General features: G+C 40.3%; 2 protein-coding genes across 31 annotated transcripts; one reads left to right on the top strand and one right to left on the bottom strand.

Annotated features, from left to right (window-relative positions):
* The first annotated feature begins 1976 nt into the window (after window positions 1-1976).
* Window positions 1977-24739, top strand: LOC115631967 (myosin heavy chain, muscle). Of its 30 annotated transcripts, none has more exons than XM_030528862.1 (19): window positions 1977-2115; window positions 3009-3307; window positions 3909-4052; window positions 4957-5337; window positions 5411-5474; window positions 5552-5650; window positions 7990-8093; window positions 9259-9666; window positions 10474-10644; window positions 11695-12284; window positions 13459-13576; window positions 15691-15954; window positions 17895-18104; window positions 18400-19286; window positions 19875-19953; window positions 20253-21428; window positions 21503-22408; window positions 23141-23204; window positions 23847-24736. In XM_030528862.1, the coding sequence occupies exons 2-18, from the start codon at window positions 3104-3106 to the stop codon at window positions 23183-23185; spliced, it is 5850 nt and encodes a 1949-aa protein (XP_030384722.1). In that variant the 5' UTR covers window positions 1977-2115; window positions 3009-3103; the 3' UTR covers window positions 23186-23204; window positions 23847-24736. The 30 variants fall into 30 exon arrangements, with proteins under 30 accessions (XP_030384722.1, XP_030384725.1, XP_030384724.1 ...); XM_030528865.1 differs by lacking the exon at window positions 19875-19953 and adding an exon at window positions 19433-19511; XM_030528864.1 differs by lacking the exons at window positions 7990-8093; window positions 13459-13576 and adding exons at window positions 5894-5997; window positions 14976-15093.
* On the bottom strand, window positions 24625-27324 carry LOC115631969 (cytochrome b5-related protein). Its single transcript, XM_030528867.1, has 3 exons — window positions 26911-27324; window positions 26471-26853; window positions 24625-25326 (listed from the first exon to the last, which is right to left on the bottom strand). The coding sequence occupies exons 1-3, from the start codon at window positions 27322-27324 to the stop codon at window positions 24813-24815; spliced, it is 1311 nt and encodes a 436-aa protein (XP_030384727.1). The 3' UTR covers window positions 24625-24812.
* Window positions 27325-27768: the final 444 nt, after the last annotated feature.

Genomic DNA, 27768 nt, shown 5'->3' with positions numbered 1-27768 from the left:
GCTTGTGTGTGTGCGTGTTAGTGAGATATCAGCTATGCCCACTTGCTGTGGCAACAACGACAACATGAAGCTGCTTGCTAGACCGAAAAAGGGAGCAAGAAAATCAGAAACGTAATGAAAACAGCCACCCAGCGCATGGCCCCTCACGCACACTCACACATACACACGAGCATGCACACACACACACACACGCACATCTAGATTGCGGAGACGCAGTCACGATCGTGCCCGAGAGCTTTTCACGATTCACCCAACACAGACCCCATGGGTATCAAGTTGCCTCGTATAAAAGGCAAGTTTACCGGTTGCACGGTTCAGAACGGCTTTCGAGCGCGTAAGTGCAACACCTTTGATGTTCGATTTGATTTTTGGATATACACCCAGCTATATAGCAGCAGCCTGAACAGCAGCCGCAGCCGCAGCCGCAGCACCAGCCGCAGTGTAAAAGAGACAGCCTCCACTAAAAATCAGAAAAAATTTGACCTTTTGTTCTACAAAAGAAAAAAAGGCAAAAAGAAAAATCCAAAATTCGATAATAATTTTATAAACCGATAAAAGTGCCTGTGTGTATTTGTGTGGTGAACTACAAGAAAAAAAGAAAGAAAGTATTGCAGCAGAGTCCTGTGGCAGGACCTTAGCAAACTATAAACTATATGCAATGAAAACTGTTTTTGAAAAGTGCTAACCGATAAAGAGTGATATGGATTACGCATGAGCTATAAAAATCGCACGTAACATAACTACTGGATTATATCGACACGAAAACCGAAACGCTTTCAACTGGATTATAACTAACCCCATTTATACCATCAGTCAGCTACTATGCTAACCTTGCAAATGTCTTTCATGTGGGTCGCGTAAAGCTATGCCAGACAACTCGCAAAATAAAGGCAATAATATAGGAAGAGATAGGAAGAAAGTAGAAAATATAGAGTTATTTTCAAATGTTTCGACAATAAAAAAGGAAATAAAATGATCTTTTCACATTTCGATTTTGATCAAGTAAACTGTTCTAAACTTTCTAAATGAAAGATAATCCATTTAACATTCCATTTTCTATCATAAAATTTCAATATACTTTCAAGTTATCAAGCACTTTAGTCATATTCCAAAGTTTCAAAAATTCTATCAAGTGAAAAGGCAAAAGTATTTTTTAAGCTTATTGAACAACAATTTAAAGTTAATTTAATTATATTTAAATCTATTCAAAAGTAACGTTTTTTCGATGAAACATAGATCAAGTTATGTGTAGGGCCTGCAATAGAATTTGTAAATCTAAAGAAACTTGAAAATATTACGTTATTTTTGAAAGAATAAGAAATATTAAAATTTCCTTTAAAGTAGTAAAGAAAAACCACCCAGCAAGTAAAGATTTCGTTACAAAACGGCTATAAACCCGATTTGCTGTCTTGCTTGCGTAAAATATTTGAATTAGATAGGGACAGCGATATTCTGGCAGCTATTACTTCATCAAACACGTCTGTCTGCACAAAAGAAAATGCTGTAATAGCATTTCAAATTACTATTAGATGATTTCATACATGAATACCTGTAGCCAAAATATGCGTACACAACACACAGTGTCTCTGGCTAGCCAAGCAAATTTCTTCACATATACATCAGCGAAATATTTCGAATATGTTTTAAAAATAACCACACACATGCGCTAGAAAGAGAGCCACACACAGATATACAATACATATATCTATAGTATATAGTATATAGAAAAGGCATGTGGCAGTGTGAGAAGCATTAAGGAAAAAGCTCACCACATCACATACATATATAATGTAGTGAAATATTAGTGTGTATGTGTATATATATGTAAGGTGGTATGTGTGTGTGTTTAGTTTCGAAATAATTTCGAGAATTTTAAAAATAACGCATTCGTTGAAAGTTCGTTTATGCTTGTCCTTGTTGTTGCTGTTGTTTTAGCCGTCGTTGTCGTTTTGCCCGATTGTCGAAAATATCGCAACGGTATACGGAACGTGCTATATGCGATCATTGCGATCTCGCAACTCGGTCGTTTTAGAACAGCGATAAAGTCTCGAACGCTTGCTTGACCATATCACAAAACTAACTCTTGAGAATATCTGAACCGCACTTGAAGACGAAGTGAGTGATAGTGTTATTATGAGAAACATAAAATTATAAAAATAATGATTCAATTAATTCATAATTCGTTTAAAAAAAAATCAAGTAAATAATTCAATAAATCAAATGTTGCATTTAGCGGTTTCCGGCAATTTCGTTCAACGTGCGCGCTAGAAAATCTTTGGCTTATGTAACGCAAAAATATTTTTCGCAGAATTTTGCTCATTCACGACAAACAACGGGACCATAAATTGTATTGAAGAATTTCAAATTACGTAACAATACCAACGCCCTATATTCACATATACACGTATAGTACATATGTATGTGTGTATGCAGACTATAGACGCAGTCACGCAAGCTGCCATACATACATATATACGCCATCTACATATACATATGCATATACGAGCACATACGTGTATATAGGTGGTGATCTATATTTAGGAAACATCCCACACTCACTTGTTGTTATTGTTGTTGATATTACTTGTGTGTTTACAAAAGCTAAATCCCGATTAACTATTGAAAAGTGTACAAAATGCCAGACAATATTCGAAGAAAAATTCAAATAAAAAACGACCTACGTAGCGTATGCGCAATACACACACACACACACACACATGCCTACATACATATATCCGGTTACTGAATTTCGAAAGTCAAGCGGAAATAAAAATGCACATATTTGGTAAAAAGGCAATGGAGCGAATAAAAGCCAAAACAGATGAAAGAATATATTATTGTGGAAAATTTAAAAGAAAAGAAAATAGAAAATAAATACACTGACGGTGCCTGCGGCTGGTGTTGCTCGAAATGGGTCAAAAGTTTAATAAAAAAAATATCCAAAAATACAAAATTTGTGTTGTCTGCTGAACTCATCTTTAACTTAAATTTTTTTTGTTTTCTTGCAGGGAAGTTTTGGGCTCACACGACGCGATTAACACAAGAATTTTAAAAGTCCCAATTTATTTCTCGAGTTTTAAGTTAAAAGCGAAATTTAATCAAGATGCCGAAGCCAGCTCCAAACCTTGAGGATGAAGATCCCACCCCATACTTGTTCGTGTCTTTGGAGCAAAGACGTATCGATCAATCGAAGCCCTATGACTCGAAGAAGAACTGTTGGGTGCCCGACGAGAAGGAGGGCTATCTCCTTGGTGAGATCAAGGCGACCAAGGGTGATATCGTCTCTGTTGGCTTGCCCGGTGGAGAGGTAATGCAATGGCCAAAAAAAAGAAAACAACAACAATGAAATCAATAGCACATCGAATTGTTTTTAATATATTTAAAAGACTTAAGCTGGCTGCATGCATAAAAAGTATGCGCTGGGGTCAACAATTTGTGAATTCGATTTTGGTACTACAAGATCTGATTGACAAATTTGTTGCTGCGGCGTTACTTGTGCAGCTCTGGAAGTCTTTAGAATGTAGCACATCCTATGCTAAATACAACTACAATCATTTAATCATTCGCACACGACTAGGTAAAAGATTTCAAATCCGAGAAGGTGGAAAAAGTTAATCCACCAAAATTCGAAAAAATTGAAGATATGGCTGACATGACCGTGCTGAACACACCTTGCGTGCTGCACAACTTGCGCCAACGTTACTATGCTAAGCTTATCTACGTAAGTGTCCACAGCAAGAGTATCACTAATATTTGGGTTTCTTTTGGTCTCTTTTCTCCATAAAAAAACAAAAAAACAAACGCTAACCACGTCTAACCAACCAAATATTAAATATAACAACAACAACAACAACAAATATAAAATTGGGTGAAAATGGGTCGACAAACAAAACTAATAAAACGACTAGTCGCGAGACTTCAAGAAAGATCAGCTCCAGCAAGTGAACCCTCCAAAATACGAAAAAGCCGAGGATATGTCTAACTTGACATACCTTAACGATGCCTCTGTGCTCCATAACTTGAGACAGAGATACTACCACAAGCTCATCTACGTAAGTAACTGCCGCACCGGTATGGCAAAAAAGATCAGCGTTCTATGTTCTACCCCGCTTCACGTACATGTAACACTCACCCAATATTTCGATACATAGTATGTTGTCAAAATTTAGAAACATTATGCAGCTATTTAAACTATATATTTGTGCTTTTTATCACCAACAAAAAACTTATGCACAATTGTAGAATAGCCTAACTGCTTTCTAGTAGTTTATCAAAATATTTTTGGCATATGTATCTCTCATTCATATGTGTGGATCATCTAGCTCTTTATTTAACCCATGCTAAAACACATACCTATTGTACTGTTTGCACTAACTTGGCTTCTACTAAACAATTCAGCCGTCCAGTCAGATGAACATAATACTGGAATGAAACGGTTTCAAGCACCAATACACAAAAATATACCACCACCACCACAACCAGAACAATGGCAAAATATCGTATCACATCAACGTGGATGCTGAGCTGAATTCTCAAAACTCCAAAAAAATAAATTAAAACAAACATCATGCAAATCAACACAAGTCATTACTCTCCCCAAAACACAAAAACCAACAAAACTTTCAACAAGTATCCAACACACACATACCTACATATCCATAGTAGTTAGAGTTTCCTATAATCAACGAACACCAAAAACTGGTAGACCACCCAATCACAAAACGAAAAAAAAAACAAAAACGAAATACAACAAAAATGTAACTAACCAAATATTCCAAAAACTTTATGTAGATCTGGTTCTGAAAAGTAAAACAGTACATGTAAACTTTTTGGACCCTTCTACTGGAGCTAACATATTGGCTAACAAGAACAACTGCAACTGCAATTGTATGTATGATTAATTTTTCACTTTTCCACTCCTTTCAAACACAAAAAAAAAAAATGCTCGGAATGTAGACCTACTCTGGTCTTTTCTGCGTTGCCATCAATCCTTACAAGCGCTACCCTGTGTATACCAACCGTTGCGCTAAGATGTACCGTGGCAAGCGCCGTAATGAAGTGCCACCCCATATTTTCGCCATTTCTGACGGTGCCTACGTCGACATGTTGACCAACCACGTGAATCAATCTATGTTGATTACCGGTGAGTCTGGTGCTGGTAAGACTGAGAACACGAAGAAGGTCATTGCGTACTTCGCCACTGTTGGCGCTTCGTCGAAGAAGGATGAGTCGCAGAAGAACAAGGGTTCCCTGGAAGATCAGGTTGTGCAAACTAACCCTGTGCTTGAAGCTTTCGGTAACGCCAAGACCGTGCGTAACGATAACTCTTCTCGTTTCGTAAGTATTCCTAAAACCCCTTAACACCTTCGACCATATGATACTAACTATCTGCAATTTTGTACCTTCCCAGGGTAAATTCATCCGTATCCATTTCGGCCCAACTGGTAAACTGGCTGGTGCTGATATTGAGACCTGTAAGTATTAGTTATCTAATTTGAAAAATTCTTTTCGAACTTGTACTGAACTACTTCTACTCTTTGTTCTACTACAGATCTGTTGGAGAAGGCTCGTGTCATCTCTCAGCAATCTCTGGAGCGCTCTTACCACATCTTCTACCAGATCATGTCTGGTTCCGTGGCCGGTGTTAAAGGTATATACATAAAAGCATACAATATCATCAACCATATATACTCATTATATATCCCAATGGGACACCGAATATTGGATCCCATTATAATTATTTAGTATTTCTAGCAGTGGGTTAGGTTCTTCACACACACACACACACAGATACACATACAAAGCACTCACTCAAACACACACACACACACACACACATACAAAATTCTTAACGTATTTAAAAAAAATTTATTTACTTTCCACACACACTTAGCCACCTGTCTCTTGACCGATAACATCTACGATTACCATATTGTCTCCCAGGGCAAGGTTACTGTGCCCAGTATCGATGATGCTGAGGAGTTCTCCCTAACAGATGTAATTTGCCCATTCAAGTTCTACGTTTTGATTGTTTTTTAATTGTATTTGGTTAAACTACTAGACTTCGTAATATCTTATTATTGAGTAATTATTTGGTTAACTCTTGCTAGCTTATAGCGTATCTATATGGTATCGTTTCTGTAGGCCACACGTATATCGCTTTCAATGGCTACAACATGTTCCAAATTCGCCAAAAAACCATCCAAAAATACGGAAAATTGGAATATGGCAAATGAAAACAAAAGCTTTGTAGTAGCATACCATAATCAGCGATCATTCCCAACACGATCATAATGATTTTAACCCTCACCCTCGCACCTTGATTAACATTTTCAAATGGTCAACCATTATTAAATGTGCAATTCTCTACCTTTTCCATATATGCCACACCCGTATCATATACACATATCGTATATAAATAAATGTTGATCCCATATATCGTATATAAAGATTATTGCCTGCTTTCGAACAACATTTACGATTATCGCATTGTCTCGCAAGGCAAAACAACCATACCCAGTGTTAATGATGCCGAAGAGTGGGTCGCAGTGGATGTAAGACCATACAGAACCTGGTTACTAATATCCAACAAATTTTAACCAACCTACTCGTACGCTGACTCAAGGTGTCTTCTAATCACTACTCATGCTGATAATGGTGTTGTATCGAGTTTCGCAAAGAAGCTCCCTCAAAAAAAAAAAAAAAAAAATCCACCACACTCACAATTATTGTTCCTTCAATGTCTGACATTCCCTAATCAATACCTGAAGATATATACGTGTACTCATACATTTATTCCTCACATCGATGTGCTAATTTCGAAATCAAATCAAAATTCAGAAAGCTTATCTAGTCTGCAAATATCAATGCCGATTGCCTTTTTGTACTAATTGCGAAACTAAAACCTAACCCTAATACCAATACCTACTAAATCTAAAATTGATATAGCAATAGGAATTCCAGGGTTTAGTTGAGGGACCAGTCATAAATCACAGAAACACATACATAAGAATTGCGTTTTGAATTTTTTTCGGATTTCGGAGTAAACCTATACCATTTATTTACACTCATAAAACTAGAGATGACATTTCTTACCCAACATATCGGTGACTATCCTGGCATATGTCAGGGTAAAACGCGGATACCCGGTGTCAACGATGGTGAAGAATTTGAGTTAACTGATGTAAGTTGTTGTGCAGGTGCAGAACGAAAAAAAAAAAAAGAATCCCGAATTGAAATTCCCAACAACAAGTACTATTGTATAATATTTAAAATCTATTTTCTATCTTTTTTTTATATATGTACACCAAAGTTGAAGTTGTTTGAGTTGAAACAAACACACATACACACTCTCTCGCTCTTTCCAACTCTTTATCACTCTATCCAACTCTCTCTTTCTCTCTCTTTGTAGCTCTCTCTTTAACTGAGCTAAAGTTTTATGTAGCTAAGCTATAAATCTTGTATATACAGTTAACTTTCAATTGTTATTCCGGAATTTTATTGAGTTACTGCGCTCTCTTTCTGTATTTCTCTCCTGTTCTCTCGCGCTCTTTTTGCAGCTGTTGTCACCGCAGTAGTTTGCACCTTCCCAGTTACCTTTTATACATACACTAGCCCAAAGCGCTGGGAGCTGGATATCTCTATGATTGACCTAGCCAAGGACTTACTAAAGAAGTTCCAATTCATTTTCATAATTGACACCGGGTAGTTTGAAATGTTTATGTAATGAAATGCCATAGGTTTTTGAGAGAAGCCCGCTCCTGGCCTAGCAATTGCACCTGGTTGTACCTCTCTATATGGAGGCGCCCCAACACATAGCACAAGCCACATTGCACACACAAATGTACACACACGCACACACACACAGCAACACGCAACACACAATTCTACAAATACCAAGTCAAGTTCTCAATCCCTGTCATACCTAGACTAGTCCGTAAGTTCTTTTTTTTCGCTAAACCAAAAAACCTTCTCTCCGACTATATGTAGACATGTGCTTCCTCTCTGATAACATTTACGACTACTATAACGTATCCCAGGGTAAAGTTACTGTACCCAACATGGATGACGGTGAGGAATTCCAGCTTGCAGATGTAAGTGCCAACAGCTCGAGACGTACACCATTAATAAATATGGGGTACTCTCTCCGACCTTCGACGCATGCAAATGCGTCCGTACCTACCACACTGCCGAACTACACCCAACACACCCACAGCATTTTATGATTTCAATATATATATATTTTTTTAGTTACCCAGACCTAGTACTTCGTCTCTCTTTCGCTAGTACTTAGTCTCTCTGTGTTTTTTGGAATGCGCCTAGACTATATGTACTTCGTATTTTGTGTTTGAACAAAAACTTTGCCCATCGGCTCTAGCCCAATTAGATTTAAACAAAACAAAACAAAAAAGTACAAAAGTATGCATAATATACGAATGTTTGACTGAACTTTTAAGCCCGATTTTGCAGACCGAGTGACGTTGTGACTATTGTTATCGACAGTATCACATATTTGAATTGTGTTAAGCTTGCTGGAATGTGTATGCATTAAGAGTTATGTACAACTATATAAATATGTATATGTATCACCTGGATAGTGTGATTTGTACCAGAAAGCTAAATACGTAAGCGTAGCGTACAAATCCCTGATAGTTTTGTAAATGTATTACAATACCTTTGCATTGATAACGGCCCCACATCGACTTGAGAGCCGTGCAGGTTAAATGACTTCGCCAACAAAAAAAAAAAAAAAAAAAAAAAAAAAAACAAATTGTCTTTTATATATACTTGTAAAGCACGCACGTTCCCTGGAAACCCCTGTTTCATATTTGTCTCCGGTCTTGTTAGTTTGTAAGTGAACGATCCCGGCAATCCACGCTCTCTGTACATGTGTGCGTTTTCTATCGATTCCGGAATACTTAAGCTACAATTAAAATTATGATTCTGTGTACAAAATCTTGGTAAAAAAAAAAAACAAAACCTGTCTTGCTGTGTATCTAGTAAAATATCTAGGATTACTAATCAACTGCTTTTGAAATGCTCTGCCGTAACTGTTAAGATCGTAATGTAGTCGATTGGTTTGTGCATGTCCTGCATGTTTTATTAGTCATGTAAGCTACACTCAACAACAAACGTAAAAGCCGCTATAATATACAACAAATATAATGCTTAAAAAAATGACTACTAATCGCTACTAGTCAAAAGGAACGTAACTAATTTGTGCATATCTTAATCTCATTGTAACGATTCGATCTATAGCAAGCCTTCGACATCTTGGGCTTCACCAAGGAAGAGAAGGAGAATGTGTACAGGATCACCGCCGCTGTCATGCACATGGGTGGCATGAAGTTCAAGCAACGTGGTCGCGAGGAGCAGGCTGAGCAGGATGGTGAAGAGGAGGGTGGTCGCGTGTCGAAGTTGTTCGGCTGCGACACCGCTGAGTTGTACAAGAACTTGTTGAAGCCCCGCATCAAGGTCGGTAACGAGTTCGTCACCCAGGGTCGTAACGTCCAACAGGTCACCAACTCCATCGGTGCTCTGTGCAAGGGTGTCTTCGATCGTCTCTTCAAATGGTTGGTCAAGAAGTGTAACGAGACTCTGGATACCAAGCAGAAGCGTCAGCACTTTATTGGTGTACTGGATATTGCTGGTTTTGAAATCTTCGACGTGAGTATTAACGGACTGGGAACTTGGACTTGAGTCAGCAGTCTGGGACATATAGGGTCAGATACCCATTATATAGTACTTTACCCTTTATAGTCGCAGCTGTGGGCTACTGCTGGTAATAGTCGCCAAAGCACCAGAGGTGTTGGGGCTGGCCTATTGCCAGTGACGAGCTAACACGTCTCTCTACAGTTGGGGGTCACTTCACTTGGGTGGTTGATCAGCAGGGTCTGAACAGGTGCACCAATTCGCACATAAAACACTACCTTTTGCCCGTTTTTAATGTTTGATAAATCCATTACTATAACTTGTATATATGCTATTCCCAAATTAGTACAACGGCTTCGAGCAATTGTGTATTAACTTCACCAATGAGAAATTGCAACAGTTCTTTAACCATATCATGTTCGTCATGGAACAAGAGGAATACAAGAAGGAGGGTATTAACTGGGACTTTATCGATTTCGGTATGGACTTGCTGGCTTGTATCGATCTGATTGAAAAGGTGCTAAGGCTTGCAATAGTCAATACATGTATTCAATGTTCCGTGTCAGTGATATGTTTATTTTTGCACCAATTATGTTCTTAGCATCCTAGTTAAGTAAGGCTGGTAAATGGGAAGTTGAAGAATATTCGAAACACATGTACAGGTAACATTTTGTATGATATGTTAAACGAAACACCCATTTTATGTATTTTGGGCAACCCCTGGCACCGTCCCCATTATTGAGAAACCTTAGCACACAAATCACACGAGTTTGTTTTAAATGTTCACCTTTCTCTGCACCTTTCCCCAATCAACACAATTAGTACAACGGTTTCGAGCAGCTGTGTATTAACTTCACCAACGAGAAGTTGCAACAATTCTTCAACCATCACATGTTCGTTTTGGAGCAAGAAGAATACAAGAAAGAAGGTATTGAATGGGCCTTCATCGATTTCGGTATGGACTTGTTGGCCTGTATCGATTTGATTGAAAAGGTTCGTCTCGGTTCCGTAACAAGATCGCACAGCTCTCTAGCCCTAAGTTAATTTGTTATTTTTGCTATGCCAAAGGAATTGTGAAACGTACCGATTGAGAAATCATCTAGAACTGATGAACTCTATAGCGTACTACACATGCCTACTATATTATAGTTCACACTTATATTTATATATAAGCTATATATACATACTATATCTATATATATTTTACCGTCATACTACTTTGCATTTTAAGCAGAAGGGCGCCTATAAGCGTTATTTGCTCAGACCCACCCAACTTCTTTCTTCGATCAAAGACGGTTCCAAGCGTGTTCAAATACACACGACCCCTCCGTCAGAAAGCGAACCCACGTAACTAACCGAAAGACACACATATCCACACAAACCACAATATGCATCTGACTAACCTAAGATAAATGTTAAATATTGTTCTGTTTCCGGCAAATATAGTACAACGGTTTCGAACAATTGTGCATCAATTTCACTAACGAAAAATTGCAACAATTCTTCAACCATCACATGTTCGTTTTGGAACAAGAAGAATACCAACGTGAAGGCATCGAATGGACTTTCATTGATTTCGGCATGGATCTGCAATTGTGTATTGATTTAATTGAAAAGGTACAGGGCCAGGGCCATAACTGTCTACTAAACAGATAGCCAACTGACCACAAGATAATACACAATTGCAACAAAATCACAAAAACAAAAAAAAATTACCTCAAAAAAATCTGATCTAAAATGCACCTCAATATAATAACATAGTCGTAAGAATGCCTGTCTAAAACATCAGCTACTTAAACTAACGCAGCAAAAGAAAAGAACAACTAACGAGTGGTAAGTCATATATGCTGTACTAATGTATGTAGAATTAATGTCTAGTTTTAGTTCAGCGATATGTTGCTTGTAAACAAAACAAAACAAAAAAAAAAAAACATAGAAAACTACTTCCCTCTATAATGCGTGCTTGTTACTAAAAAATGATGGCATATGAGACGAGAGTCATATTAACGAGATTATTTTGTTTTTCTTTCTTGTCATGAACAGCCTATGGGTATCTTGTCCATCCTTGAAGAAGAGTCTATGTTCCCCAAGGCCACTGATCAGACCTTCTCTGAGAAGTTGACCAACACTCACTTGGGCAAGTCGGCGCCATTCCAGAAGCCCAAGCCACCAAAGCCCGGCCAGCAAGCCGCCCACTTCGCCATTGGTCATTACGCTGGTGTTGTATCCTATAACATCACCGGTTGGTTGGAGAAGAACAAGGATCCCCTGAACGACACTGTTGTCGATCAGTTCAAGAAGTCGCAGAACAAACTGCTCATCGAAATCTTCGCTGATCATGCTGGTCAGTCTGGTGGCGGTGAACAGGCTAAGGGCGGTCGTGGCAAGAAGGGTGGTGGCTTCGCTACCGTCTCATCGGCCTACAAGGAGCAGTTGAACAGCTTGATGACCACTCTGCGCTCGACACAGCCTCACTTCGTCCGTTGCATCATTCCCAATGAAATGAAACAGCCCGGCATGGTTGATGCTCACTTGGTTATGCACCAGCTGACTTGTAACGGTGTGCTTGAAGGTATCCGTATTTGCCGTAAAGGTTTCCCCAACAGAATGGTCTACCCCGATTTCAAGATGCGGTAAGTATGGTGGGGTCTATTATTTATTGGGTTAACACCACCATAGCACATAAATACAATATACAAGTATACTATATATATAATCTGTATATTTAAAGACATAGTCATAGTCAGTTAGTTATTTATTCTCACTTTAGTTCACTTTAGTTCAGCACATCGTCTGTACATACACAACACTACTGGGCTCTCTATCTCTCTATTATTCTATTTTATCTAACGTATTAACTTGAACTTTTATATCTCCGAAAACAAACAACAACAACAAAATGATATCAACTCTAGTTACATGATTTTGGCACCTGCTATCATGGCAGCTGAAAAACAGGCAAAGAATGCCGCCAGCAAGTGTTTGGAAGCGGTCGGATTGGATCCCGACATGTATCGTATTGGCCACACTAAGGCACGCATACCAATTCCATATGATATTTGCTGAGTTTTTAGTGTAGTGTACCACATGTCCAATCCAAATGTATAATCACATTAGTGTACTCGTACCATTGTACCACCAGCCAAAATTTCCAACTCCAACTGTATGTTTGCGCCCATGTTTTTTTTTATTTTTTTTTTTGTTGTTCTCCATACTCGTATATATATATATGTATCTATCTAGAAGTGTCTCTCATATCCAGCCATGATGTTGTATAGTGTAGGTGTGTGCCCAGTCCATGGGCTAAACAGAGCTTAGGGAATGCTAAAGCATGACTGATTACAACCTATTCACATTGTATATGCATCAACAGGTATCAGATCTTGAACCCTCGTGACATTAAGGGCATTGAGGATCCCAAGAAATGCAGCAAGATTTTGCTTGAGTCCACGGAACTGAACGATGATCTCTATCGTCTGGGTCATACCAAGGCATGATTGAAATTAAATACTCTTTGCAATTGGCTATTTCAAATTCGAAATTCTTCGTCGAACACTTTTGAGATTGAGTGGATGGCTCAAGTATTCGTAGTAGTATATAATAGTGAATGCTCAGTCAATAATTCGGTTTGGGGTGCTGGTTAAATGCCCATGCACAGGCACCCAGCACCCATCCAGTACATCAAACACAATATACACAGCCACACCAATTACAAAAAAAAAAACAGCAACTACATTCAAAAGAGTGGTCCAAAAAGCGAACTACACTTATATTCGGGTTTGTTTAAATTGCACTCTCATTTTGCAGCTATCAAATTTTGAATCCAGCTGGTATTGTTGGCGTCGATGATGCCAAGAAGTGTGGCGCTATTATTTTGGAATCCACATCCTTGGATCCCGATATGTATCGTATTGGACACACTAAGGCATAGTCTTGTTCCACAAAACTTTTGAATTATGCATTTGCGTACCTCTTTTCTTTTCTTTCTTTAAATCCCCAAGTAGTTTTTTTCTCTATCTATCTATTATCTACTTATATCCCAATACATTTGAGCGTGCACCGTTGTACTTGGTGTAACGCCCCTTCATTTACACAGCTCCTCCACTATATATCTATACAGAACAAAAATACTTCTATTTCAATAAGCTGCCTACAAAATGTGTATCAGCTGTATGAACGAAACGTTTTGAGCATTTTGGGTGCCCGTACGAAACAAAAATAAAACTTAGCTAGGGGCGCCATTATACCCTGAACGATATGAAAATCCCCCTTACACACACACACACACACACACATGCACACCTCCCTACAACAACAACCAAACATTTTTGTAGCATGGGTTGCCAATTCAGCAATTTTCAGCACGTATCCGTATGAAGTTCGAGTTCCAGTAGTTATTTTGGTATTTCGTTATCACAGGAACCAAACGTAAATAATCCTAGATATAAGCTAGTTATACTAATTATATATTTAAGCTATGAATTGTAGTTAGACACACAGACATCATTATGTTTCTTATGTTCTTTCTTCATGCATATACACATATATACTTACTATATGTTAAACGTGTACAACATATAGCTACCAAATCCTGAACCCAAAGGGTATCAAGGGTATTGAAGATCCCAAGAAATGCACGAAAATTCTCATCGAATCGACCGAGTTGAACGATGATCAATATCGTTTGGGTAACACAAAGGCACGCAACATTTTTCTATACAATTTTGCAAAAAGCAAAGCGCCTTAACTATTCAATACTTCAAAAAACACACACTTGGTCTATGGCTCCAAAAACAGATGCCCACAAACCACATACATCCATTTAGACACATACACACACCGGTACACACACGCACACACACACATTGCCACGCAGGCTGCTCCCAAACTCAACATAAAGTCTTGATATGCAGTGTGTGAGCAATGTGCGCATGATATTCTCTCTTTCTCTCTATATATCTATTTTTACTTCTCCACATCTACGTTGCAACATGTACACAAAAATCCCATACAAGGACACTGTACTTTCCAACACCATCCACATAAATATGAATCCTTTTCAACGAAGGTATCCCCCCATCCTACATCCAGTTGATATTCGCAAACATTTCGTTTCGTAGTAGTGACTAAATTAGTTGATAGTCGTATATAACCCTATTCTATTTTATATATTTTAAGTTGTAGTAACTAATTTTAGTTGATATGTTAGCACGTTCTACACAATATATACTATACTATACAAGTATATACACATACCCATCTACTAATTACTTATTTAACACTCTTGACAATAATGCAACCATTCAAACTACCAACCCATACAGCTACAAGATCATGTGCCCAAAACTATTGGTGGGCGTTGACAAAGACAAAAAGGCCACTGATATTATAATTAAGTTTATCGATTTACCCGAAGATCAATACCGTCTGGGTAACACTAAGGTATATGAGAGACAATATACTTTTAGTAGCGACAAACGCTTGCTGCACGCACCATCAACTAATGCTTCCTGAATGCCGATGCTGATGCTGGGGCTACTCTTAACTTGGCTCTGCCTAAATCAAGTCCAATAGTTGTTAGTACACGATTCTGGACATGATTTAGGCCTGGCCTAGTCAGTCTACCCGTACAGCATTTGCTTTATATGTGTTCTAGCTTAGACTACGTATATGTGTTTCATTTGCATTTAAGTGTGAAACCCTCATCATTTATTCATTCATACATACTCGTTTTCGTACTCTATATGTTGTTTGTGTTTGTATTTCTTTCCGTTTGTGTTTATTTGTATTTGTTTCTTTTCTAAATGTATGTGTACCAGAAAACCATCCTCTATCTTGTCCCAGTTCAACCTGTGAAAAGTGTTTTTGAAGAAAAAAGCTTAAGCAACGCAAACAAAATGTGAACCCCTGTGGTTCATCGCTTAGTGCACGCGCTGCTAAAGAAATTATATAACGCCGGAGCTATGATATTAATATATTATCTTTACTCCCAACACTTCCAAATGCCTGCACTCCAACAACACTTGCACAAATATATAGGTGTTCTTCCGCGCTGGTGTCCTGGGTCAGATGGAGGAGTTCCGTGATGAGCGTCTGGGCAAGATCATGTCCTGGATGCAGGCCTGGGCTCGCGGTTACTTGGCTCGCAAGGGCTTCAAGAAGCTGCAAGAGCAACGTGTTGCCCTCAAGGTTGTGCAACGCAACTTGCGCAAATACTTGCAACTGCGCACCTGGCCCTGGTACAAATTGTGGCAGAAGGTCAAGCCTTTGCTCAACGTCAGCCGTATTGAGGACGAAATCGCTGTGAGTATAACAATTGAAATGTGATAGCTCCCAGTCTGGCCGCTGATTCGATGTGAACTTGGCGAATTTCTGGCGACTCAACAGTTGCAACTGGCAATCAAGCATAGCCCTGGGCCGTCGTCCATTGTCATAAGTTGGCGCACATAATTGGGCATTTTATAATGGGCGTTGGCAGCTGCAGAATACTCGTGTACATTTTTTTAATGCATACACTATACTTATGTAGACACATTGTAAGAGCAACGAAATTTCTCGTGCGCAATACTTATGAGCATGTGTATGGGGCTCTGCTTAATTAAGCAAACTTAATACCTTCAACATTGACATGCACTTAGCTGGCAGGCCAACACCCACGCTGGTCCATAACTTGCCAGATTACAAATAGTATTTATGTATACGTATACACAATGATTGGATCGCCAAATGCTCAATCGATCCGATCCGATCCGATCGTCCAAAAATAGCTGCTGTCATAATCGCACCTAGTTGTTGAACACACGTTCGCACTCACTCAACAGCAAATGCCACATACGAGTACGAATACACGTTTCAAGTACGCAAATGTTTCTACAAACTATTCGAACAGGCACTGTTTACTCCGAAAAACGCACAGAAATAAAATTCAATAAAAAATCATGTGCCAATTATACAAACCGAATTCACTGGAACAGTTCAGTAATCAAAATTGCGTCGCACTTGGACAGCATTTAGATCAGAGCACTGCAATTATTTGGGATTTTATGAAAACAACTTAAAGGTAGCCATGCAGGTTGCAGGTTAAACGGTTCCTTTTTAATTGTAGAAGTGCGGTGTAGGGTAATTCCATATTTCGTGTATGGATAACTTTCTATGTGGAGGTCGATTCCCTTCCTTCATGAGTTCCTGCATTGCAGCTGCATATAGAATTTACATATCTGAGCTGAGTGGCAAACCATCTACTGTATCTGGCATCTATTTTCGTGCGCACAGCTCATATTTTTAAAAGCATAATTAGCCTGCAATACGCCTGCCAATTAGTTTGCTAATTAAATAATAAAAAGAAAAGAGGAAGGCAAATGGCAAACTATAAAAAATTGGCAATATGTAAGCTATATAGAAAAGCCACGCCTTTTTGCTGCAACATGGCGTATGCTGTATATGCAAATATTGAGCGTTACGCATACGTCGCAGTGGCCCAAGCCAAAGGAATCCAATGATGAGTAATAATAACCAAGGCACACACACACACACACACATAGACACACGCACACTTGCGCATTTCTAATTATTAAATATATACAACTTTAATTGAATGCTCAATGTGTGAGCGAGAAGAACAAATTACACCTGCTACGAGTCAGCACAAGTGCGAAATGATAGCAACCAATACTTGTGAATTATGAAGGCAAAAGAAGCAATTATACATGCCACACACTGCAAGTGTGTGTGTGTTGTGTGTTCTGTGTTGTGTGCTGGGTGTAGGCTCATTGGGCGTTGCTAATTTTACAGTCAACAGTTGAACGAGCGCGCGCTCAGTGCATTCGCAGCAGCCATTCCAGTTGTATTTGATCGCGTCGGGCCATCCAAACCCATAAACGCAAGAAGCACAAGAAGTTCTTAAACGATACGATTTTAAAAACGAACACTCTAGTAGACGTGCAGTTATAAGTTACCTATTACCTGGCCATAGAAGAGTAATCTAACAAAAAAAGAAAATGGCCGATGAAAAGAAATCTAAGAAAACGAAAAAGTCAACAGGGGGAGCTTCACCCAGCGCTGAAGCTGGAGGTGAACCTGCCAGCGCCGAAGCCCCACCAGCTGAGGCTGCAGCAGCTGCAGCTCCTCCTGAAGTGCCGCCACCAGAGCCAGCCGTCGAACCAGCACCTGCAGAAGCTGTAGCAGCTCCTGTTGAGAGTGCGCCCGCCACTAATACAAGCACTACCAATTCTAATGATTCACAGCGTCTGGAGGAGAAGGCCAAGAAGGCTGAGGAACTGCACGCCGCTGAAGTGAAAGTACGCAAGGAGTTGGAGGCCCTGAATGCCAAGCTTTTGGCTGAAAAGACTGCCCTGTTGGACTCTCTGTCCGGCGAGAAGGGTCAGCTCCAGGACTTCCAGGAGCGCAACGCCAAGCTCACTGCCCAGAAGAACGACCTCGAGAACCAATTGCGCGTAAGTATCTATGAAAACACTAGATATAAATTATTTGACATCAATCCAATTATTGCCACATTGGTCATAAAATATGAATCGAAATCGGAAAAGCAACGCATGCAAAATTTATCAAGTGCAATCAGGCGCAACAATTGCTGGCTATTTCGAGCATTTGGGCGCTCTGATGATCTGCGCATTTGCTAAATTTAGCTATGATCGACCACATGATCAACACCCACTCAATGGTAAATTCGTTTGCTTCTTTTAAATCCACCTACACACGCACACACACACACACACAAACACAATATAGGACATCCAAGAGCGCTTGACTCAAGAGGAAGATGCCCGCAACCAGTTGTTCCAGCAGAAGAAGAAGGCTGATCAGGAGATCTCTGGCCTGAAGAAGGACATTGAGGATCTGGAGCTGAACATCCAGAAGGCCGAGCAAGATAAGGCCACCAAGGATCACCAGATCCGCAACTTGAACGACGAGATCGCCCACCAGGATGAGCTCATCAACAAGTTGAACAAGGAAAAGAAGATGCAGGGTGAGAGCAACCAGAAGACTGGTGAAGAACTGCAGGCCGCCGAAGACAAGATTAACCACTTGAACAAGGTTAAGGCCAAGCTCGAACAGACTCTGGATGAGCTGGAGGACTCGTTGGAGCGTGAGAAGAAGGTGCGCGGTGATGTTGAGAAGTCCAAGCGCAAGGTTGAGGGTGACCTCAAGCTGACCCAGGAGGCTGTTTCCGATTTGGAACGCAACAAGAAGGAATTGGAGCAGACCATCCAGCGCAAGGACAAGGAACTGTCCTCGATCACCGCCAAGTTGGAAGACGAGCAGGTCGTTGTTGGCAAGCACCAGCGCCAGATCAAGGAACTGCAGGCCCGCATCGAAGAGTTGGAGGAGGAAGTCGAGGCCGAGCGTCAAGCTCGCGCCAAGGCTGAGAAGCAGCGCGCCGATTTGGCCCGCGAACTTGAGGAATTGGGCGAGCGTCTGGAGGAGGCTGGCGGTGCCACCTCTGCCCAGATTGAGCTCAACAAGAAGCGTGAGGCCGAGCTCAGCAAATTGCGTCGCGATTTGGAGGAGGCCAACATTCAGCACGAATCCACCCTCGCCAACCTGCGCAAGAAGCACAACGATGCCGTGGCTGAGATGGCCGAACAGGTCGATCAGCTCAACAAGCTGAAGGCTAAGTGAGTATAAAGCTACGCTATTATCGTAATGCTTAAATTTTCAGGTGCTTGACGTTTGCGATATTCACGTTGGGATGATTGCTCTACGCGAGTTTTAAGATATTATTTAATTATATTTTAATCTCGTTTCTTGCAATGCAATTTAGGGCTGAACACGATCGCCAGACTTGCCACAATGAGTTGAATCAAACTCGTACCGCCTGCGATCAGTTGGCACGCGATAAGGTAAATTGTCGGCGATCGACATATATGTGTGTGACACGCATACACCAACTTATATATATACACACACACAAGCACGAAACGCATGTTTCACACGCGCATACTCAAGAACTATGTGTGCCTATATCTCTATTACACAACTCAAACTCAAACTGCTCTTCTTATGGTCCCCATAACATATGTAATGGTTTTTTTTTTGTGTGTACCCCAACGAAATTCGCCAGTGATCGTGATATGGACAGCAACGTCGACGCGCGCCCCGCAAAGCTTCTCTTGCTCTCTCTATATTGTATCCCAAAACAGACAGTAACCTAACACTAACCCCACATGTATACATTTCTACTCTCTCTATATTGTCTAAACTAGGGCTGAGAAGGAGAAGAACGAATACTACGGCCAGTTGAACGATCTGCGCGCTGGTGTCGACCACATTACCAACGAGAAGGTATACAAATTGTTATACTCCGTCTGCGTATGCTGCTGTAAATTAAATGCTGAAAGTTTTAGTCTCTATTTGAGCAACAAAATCTTGTATATTTGATTTCGTAGAAATGAAACGTGCCCTTAGACCCCCTCTTACCACAATTTACTAAAATGACCCATTAGAGTAAATAATATGCCTGCTTTTAATGTGCCTCAATCTAATACTGTACAGCGTTTACACAAACCCAAAATGCCACACATGCCAAATGCACCAATTCCTTAAAATCAAGACTAATGCCGAATATTTGTCACGTTCTATAGGCCGCCCAGGAGAAGATTGCCAAGCAATTGCAACACACCCTCAACGAAGTCCAGTCCAAATTGGATGAGACCAACAGGACCCTCAATGACTTCGATGCTTCCAAGAAGAAGTTGTCCATCGAGAACTCCGACTTGTTGCGTCAATTGGAGGAAGCCGAATCCCAGGTGTCGCAGCTGTCCAAGATCAAGATCTCCCTCACCACCCAGTTGGAGGATACCAAGCGTCTGGCCGACGAAGAGTCCCGCGAACGTGCCACCCTTTTGGGCAAGTTCCGCAACTTGGAGCACGACCTCGACAACTTGCGCGAGCAGGTTGAGGAGGAGGCTGAGGGTAAGGCTGACTTGCAGCGTCAATTGAGCAAGGCCAACGCCGAAGCCCAGGTCTGGCGTAGCAAGTACGAGTCCGATGGTGTTGCCCGCTCCGAGGAGTTGGAGGAAGCCAAGAGGAAGCTGCAAGCTCGCTTGGCCGAGGCCGAGGAGACCATCGAGTCGCTCAACCAGAAGTGCATTGGCCTCGAGAAGACCAAGCAGCGCCTGTCCACCGAAGTCGAGGACTTGCAACTGGAGGTCGACCGTGCCAACGCCATTGCCAACGCCGCCGAGAAGAAACAGAAGGCCTTCGACAAGATCATTGGCGAATGGAAGCTCAAGGTCGACGATTTGGCCGCTGAGTTGGATGCCTCCCAGAAGGAGTGCCGCAACTACTCCACTGAATTGTTCCGTCTCAAGGGTGCCTACGAAGAAGGCCAGGAACAGTTGGAGGCTGTGCGTCGTGAAAACAAGAACTTGGCTGATGAAGTCAAGGATCTGCTCGACCAGATCGGTGAGGGTGGCCGCAACATCCATGAAATCGAGAAGGCCCGCAAGCGCTTGGAAGCCGAAAAGGACGAGCTCCAGGCTGCTCTTGAGGAAGCCGAAGCTGCTCTGGAACAGGAGGAGAACAAGGTACTGCGCGCTCAGTTGGAGCTGTCGCAGGTGCGCCAGGAAATCGACCGCCGCATCCAGGAGAAGGAAGAGGAATTCGAGAACACCCGCAAGAATCACCAACGCGCTCTCGACTCCATGCAAGCCTCCCTCGAAGCCGAAGCCAAGGGTAAGGCTGAGGCGCTCCGCATGAAGAAGAAGTTGGAAGCTGACATTAACGAATTGGAAATTGCTCTGGATCATGCCAACAAGGTGCGTACACAGTACATTTGGTTATGGAGCAAAATAATAAATATTCTTTCACTTATCTCTACCTTTCACTTTAGGCTAACGCCGAGGCCCAGAAGAACATCAAGCGCTACCAACAACAGCTCAAGGACATCCAGACTGCCCTTGAGGAAGAACAGAGAGCTCGCGATGATGCCCGTGAACAGTTGGGTATCTCCGAACGTCGTGCCAACGCTCTGCAGAACGAACTCGAGGAGTCCCGTACTCTGCTTGAGCAAGCCGATCGTGGACGTCGCCAAGCCGAGCAAGAATTGGCCGATGCCCATGAACAGCTCAATGAAGTTTCCGCCCAGAACGCTTCCATCTCCGCTGCCAAGAGGAAGTTGGAGTCTGAGTTGCAGACCCTGCACTCTGACTTGGACGAACTCTTGAACGAGGCCAAGAACTCCGAGGAGAAGGCCAAGAAGGCTATGGTTGATGCCGCCCGCCTGGCTGATGAGCTCCGTGCCGAACAGGACCATGCTCAGACCCAGGAGAAATTGAGGAAGGCACTTGAACAGCAAATCAAGGAATTGCAAGTGCGTTTGGATGAGGCCGAGGCCAATGCCCTTAAGGGTGGCAAGAAGGCTATCCAGAAATTGGAGCAGCGCGTGCGCGAATTGGAGAACGAATTGGATGGTGAGCAGAGAAGACACGCTGATGCCCAGAAGAACTTGCGCAAGTCTGAGCGTCGCATCAAGGAGTTGAGCTTCCAGTCTGAGGAGGACCGCAAGAACCACGAACGCATGCAAGACTTGGTTGACAAGCTGCAACAGAAGATCAAGACATACAAGAGGCAAATCGAAGAGGCCGAAGAAATCGCTGCCCTCAACTTGGCTAAATTCCGCAAGGCCCAGCAGGAGCTCGAGGAAGCTGAGGAGCGTGCCGATTTGGCAGAGCAGGCCATTAGCAAATTCCGCGCCAAGGGACGTGCCGGTTCCGTCGGTCGTGGTGCCAGCCCAGCGGTAAGTTGAATCCATTCTCCCTAAGCCCTTTTCAGTGATCGAATTCGTTTATCATGCCGCATACATAAAGCAATCATTTTGCTTTTTTTAGAACGATACCAATTCTCATGCGTTTTTTTTTTTTGTTTTTTGTGAATAGTTATAATAATGCGAATATTTTATATATATCTCTCCCTTTCATATGAATTGCGCGTCGCGTCTTGCTTCTACACACTGCACCACCAAAAACAACAGATCTAAAATTGTGGCACAACCAAATAAAAAAGAAAATCAAATAAAAAATAATAATTAAAAAGTAAATCTATATAGCGATCCATTATAATACTGAGAGAACAAAATGCAAAGAGAATTATAGCTTATAAGAATTATTATACAATAATAATAATATAGATGCATCATTCGACATTCAGTAGAACAGAGAATTGTATAATTGCATAAAAGAACACGCGCACATGAGAGTGAGAAATCGCTTACACGATACTCTTGCCGCCCAACGAGCAAGACAATGTGCACCAATCATCGATACCTCGATACCGATACCTCGTACCAACCAAAAATGCGTTCATTTTTTGAATTTTTTATGTGAAGAACAGCAGCAAGCAATCAATCGACTTTGCTTTCTCTACAACCATTCTGCATAAAAACAAAACAAAAAAAATATATCAAATATTAAATGCTATTCTATGCTTCTACTATTATTATTAAATATGTATTTGTACATGTGTACTGCAGCCGACAGCATCGAAAGGTGGCCGCAAGAGTGCGCTGGAGCAGTAAAAACTTTCTTGAAACATTTGTAAGTGGTGCACGTGATGCTCGTCACGTGTAACGTGTAACGTGTGCGTCAAAAACGTTGTATTGTTGTGTCTTGGTCTCTTGTCATGAACACAAAAAGTATGATCTCGATGCGTTAGAAAATATTCCCACACGCCGCACACCACAACAGATATTCCCGTTCATAAAAAAAATACGCATACTCGTACAGTCAGACAATATCGTTATCGAATCGTTACGTACGCACAAGCACAAGCGTGCGCCATTTGTTCGCTCTCTCACCATCTCTCTCTCACGCTCACTCTCTCTCTCTCTCTCTGTCTCTCATCTGTTTCGTTCGTTAGTTTCGTGCTCTCGTTTATATTACGTTTTCAACACCACTCATTGCCCCAACACTGAACGTTGTTGCTCCGAACAGAACAAACGAGCATTTGATATTATTTTGTTTTTGTAAATTCTACCCCTTGCCAACCACCCCTCCCAAGACCATGTAAACGTGATACATGCGCACAAATCTCCTCGTTCACTAGCTACTTAGTCAGTCAAACTATTTATTTAAGTGCCCTTCAACCCCATGCATGTGTTCGCTACTGAATATTTTACAATTGTTTAACAATATTTTAATTGTATTTCTTTTCTCTTTTTTTCTTTGTTTTCCATGCAGCCCCGTGCGACGTCCGTTAGGCCACAGTTCGACGGTTTGGCTTTCCCACCAAGATTCGACCTTGCTCCTGAAAACGAATTCTAAATGCCATTTCATTTTTTAATTTATTTTAAATGATATTTCATAATTATTATGTTTATGATTTTACTTTAATTTTAAACTATTTTAAAACTTTCTGTTTTAATTTAAACAAATAATAAAACTAAAACAAAATATATCGAACGACGGGAGGAAAAATGCACTTAGGCAATATGAAAGCAACAAAAACATCGGGCACTATGGAGTTAAAAAAAAAAATTGCCCAATATAACAACAACAACAAGAACAAATCAAGAACATCTCTTGCAACATACATAAGTACTTTGTGAAGCAGTTGGTAGCAGCTTGTAAGCGCGACATTTGCTTTGGGACATTTTTTGAAACCTGTATTTGTATTTATATTTTTATACAACTTTCAAAATGCATTCAACCAACACACACAGAAAATCAACAAAAAAAAAAAAAACAAACAACAAATGAAATGAAAATCAAGCAAATGAGCCCCGTCAAAATGTAAACAAGGCTAAAAAAGAGTGTCCACCAGGAAATGTCGCAGTTGAATATTTAACCTAAAAAATAATCATATACAATGTGTCTTTATATATTTTAATTATTGTATACGCATAAACGACTTGCATCCCCACATACAAACATACTATACATACAAGACGACACACACACATGCACAGACAGAACATGCAATTATACAAAATGCATACACACTCGCATCACATGGCGCTTATGTTTATGTTAAATTTTTTATTTTATCGAAAAAACTAAGATAAATGAACACTAAAACTAAAAAGTATACAAAAAAGGAACAAAATAAATGTAAATCAATTTTAAAAAATCTCCATCGGTGTACGCCTATATTTTTAGACGAATTGAAAAATTAGCTTACAAATAATACGTATACGCCACATACGCCTATTTGCCCGATCCAGGAGCTCTAGTATTGGGTTCAGTACGTAGCAGCTGCTTGTGTTGTCCTATAATATGCTCGATATGATTACACTCGCGCATCTGGGCCTTAAACTCATCCAGAGTCTCATATAGAATGGGATAGAGTTGGGGCAATATGCCGTGATCCAGCGTGGGAAACAAATGGTGGAGAATGTGATCGCCAAAGTGTGTGAGAACCAGAAATTGTGACCATTTCAAATCGCCGCGATCGATAATGGTGTCGACTTGAAATAGACCCCAGTCCCGATCCTCACGGTTTGCATCACCTTCATGATAGATTTCGGGGTCATGATGGGCCGCATTTAATCCGATAAGGCAAAAAGCAAAGCTAGCGATCGACGTCATGCTTAGCCAATAGCGAACACAGAGCAGTAGACCGGCCGATCTGCCCGCCACCAGATACATGGCTAGCGGTATGGAGAGTGACAACAGATCATGCCAGTACATGATGTTCGTGTGACGCAGCGAATAGAAAATGCTGTGGAGTGCAAAATAAAGGGTTAAGGTTGAAACACATATACTCAACAAGTTTATAATAAAATAATAACATAGTACATGTCTATACAATCTATACAAAGATTGATGAATGCGTAATTCAATGACTGATTAACATAGTCATATAACATTTTAATTGATAGATAGACTTGAATCAATTTTTATAAGCACATGGTATACTCGAATATAATATCACACATTTCGATTGATTCATAACTTAAAAGATTGAAAACTATATAAAAGGCATTAAGGATTAAAGAAAGGTTTATTTACCAGGCGTTTTGAATAAAATGTTGATCGACAATTTGTCAAAAGGGTACGAAATTGATAGATTAATTGGAAAATGCCGATTAATAGACAGACAAGATAAGAAAAAATCTTTACACGTGTTACCGTTTATATTTTGTAATAATTTTAAATAAAATATTAATTGATAATTTCTCAAAAGGGTAAGAAAGTGATAGATGAACTGGAAGATGCCGGGATTAACAGACGGAAAACATTATATGAATTTTTAAATGTGTTACCGTTCATATCATGTATTAATTTATTAATCGGTAGTTAAAGATATGTATGGACAGGTAATTTTTCCTATTAAATTAATAAAATTTGTTGCTATCTATTAAATCGTAACTAGACACAAGAGTGATGGGATGTTTCGATTTTTAAGGATTAATAGACGGTTAACATTATAAAAATCTTAAAATGTATTACCGTTTATATCTTGTAATAATTTATAGAATTTGGTAAGAACGGAATGTGTGATTAGATTATATTGCCTATGAAAATTAAGCAATGCTGTTGCTCTATATTAAATTGTAACTGGACACAAGAGTGATTGGCTGTTTCGATTTTTAAGGATTAATAGACGGTTAACATTATATAAAACTTTAAATCGTTTAAAACGTTATCGTTTATATCTTGTAATAAGTTTTTAATCGGCATTTAAAGAAATTTATGGACAGATAATTTAGTAAAAAGAAAGAACTGTGTGACTAGATTATATTGCCTTTGAAAATTAATCAATTATGTTGCTACCTATTAAATCGTAACTGGGAACAGGAGTGACTGAATGTTTTGATTTTTAAGGATTCTACACTTTTTAGGGTCCTTTTTTGGTTACTTACCGCGTGCCTATTTGCAAGAAGAAAGCAATGAAATAGGCAATGGGTTCCGTCACCCAGGAAACGTAACGCAGCATTTTACTCTTTAAATGAGGATTGGGGATCCAGCACAGAAGAGGCTCAAACATGGACAGCTCCAGATCGAAGTACGAGTTGGGGTAGATATGATGCGACATGGCGTGAGAAATGCGCCAAGCACAGAAGTTCATCATACCCATGTTGAAGGTGTACATGCGCCAATTGTCCTTGCGATGGAAATAGTTGTGAGAAATTATAACTGTCCAGCAGATGGCCACGCCCGCCAGGACTAGGGCAACTAGGCTGTTGAGCTTGACACTCGCAATGGCAAATATGTAGATGGACAGAAATATGCTCAGGTGAATGAGCTGCAATATAAAAATATATTTATAATCTCTTAATTTACAGAGTGGAGTCGGACTTACATCGCTTGTGCGCTTAGGGCTGTTGTCAATTGTCTTTAGCTTTTGACGTACGCGCTCCTTTAGAGTCTTATAGAAACCATCCTCTTCGAGGGTCAGTGTGTAGATTCGTGGTTTGGCTGCATCGCGCACCTTATATTTCGCAATCATGGATTGAGGTGCTTTGGTTAAATGATGTGCCTCAAACGCTTCGGTTATGTCCGTGCCCTTTGTTTCCCGTATCCAAAAAGGACCACCAGGATGCTTGTCTATGAATTCCGTAAAGTCATAGATGCCATCGTGTATGCGCCACAAGCCCTCGGCTTCATCATCCTGCCGTTTTCCTTGCTGCCAAGTGTGCACTGTTACCAGCGAGGAGTTGCGATAGGTGGGAAATTTGGTTGCTATTCCAGATTTCTTCCACGTTTCAATAACCATTTTGTGGCTATTTTTTTTTTTTGAAATATTTTTTAACTAGAACCGAACCTTCACTGAGCTCGCGGAGTACTGAATACAAATTTGCGTATGCGCTGTGTTTTAAAATGTCAGCAAAACCAATACCAGTCTTATATAAAAAAGTATAGAAATACATAAATAGAAAAATTTTTCCATGTTGATAAGCATACATACATACATATCAGCCCGAACTAATGTTACAGCGGCCGCCTTAATAATAAAACGCGTTTGATGTAGAAATCCCAGACCTATGTGATTGTGTGTGTATGTGCCTCTGTTTTAGAACCCAACAGTCAAGAGAACTAAGTGCGGAACTGACTTCCGAATTGATTGATACGCAATAAAATTCCTGCTATTTACTTATTTAGATAATAAATACTTCTTGCTCAGGCTAAATATTATTATATACTGATTATTGGATTTCAA

Source organism: Scaptodrosophila lebanonensis, unplaced genomic scaffold (assembly GCF_003285725.1).
Source record: "Scaptodrosophila lebanonensis strain 11010-0011.00,11010-0021.00 unplaced genomic scaffold, SlebRS2 tig00001412-arrow-pilon, whole genome shotgun sequence".
In the NCBI taxonomy this organism is placed as follows: Eukaryota; Metazoa; Arthropoda; class Insecta; order Diptera; family Drosophilidae; genus Scaptodrosophila; species Scaptodrosophila lebanonensis.
Note: the sequence above shows the minus strand (reverse complement) of the source record. Positions and strands in the feature narration are given on the sequence as shown.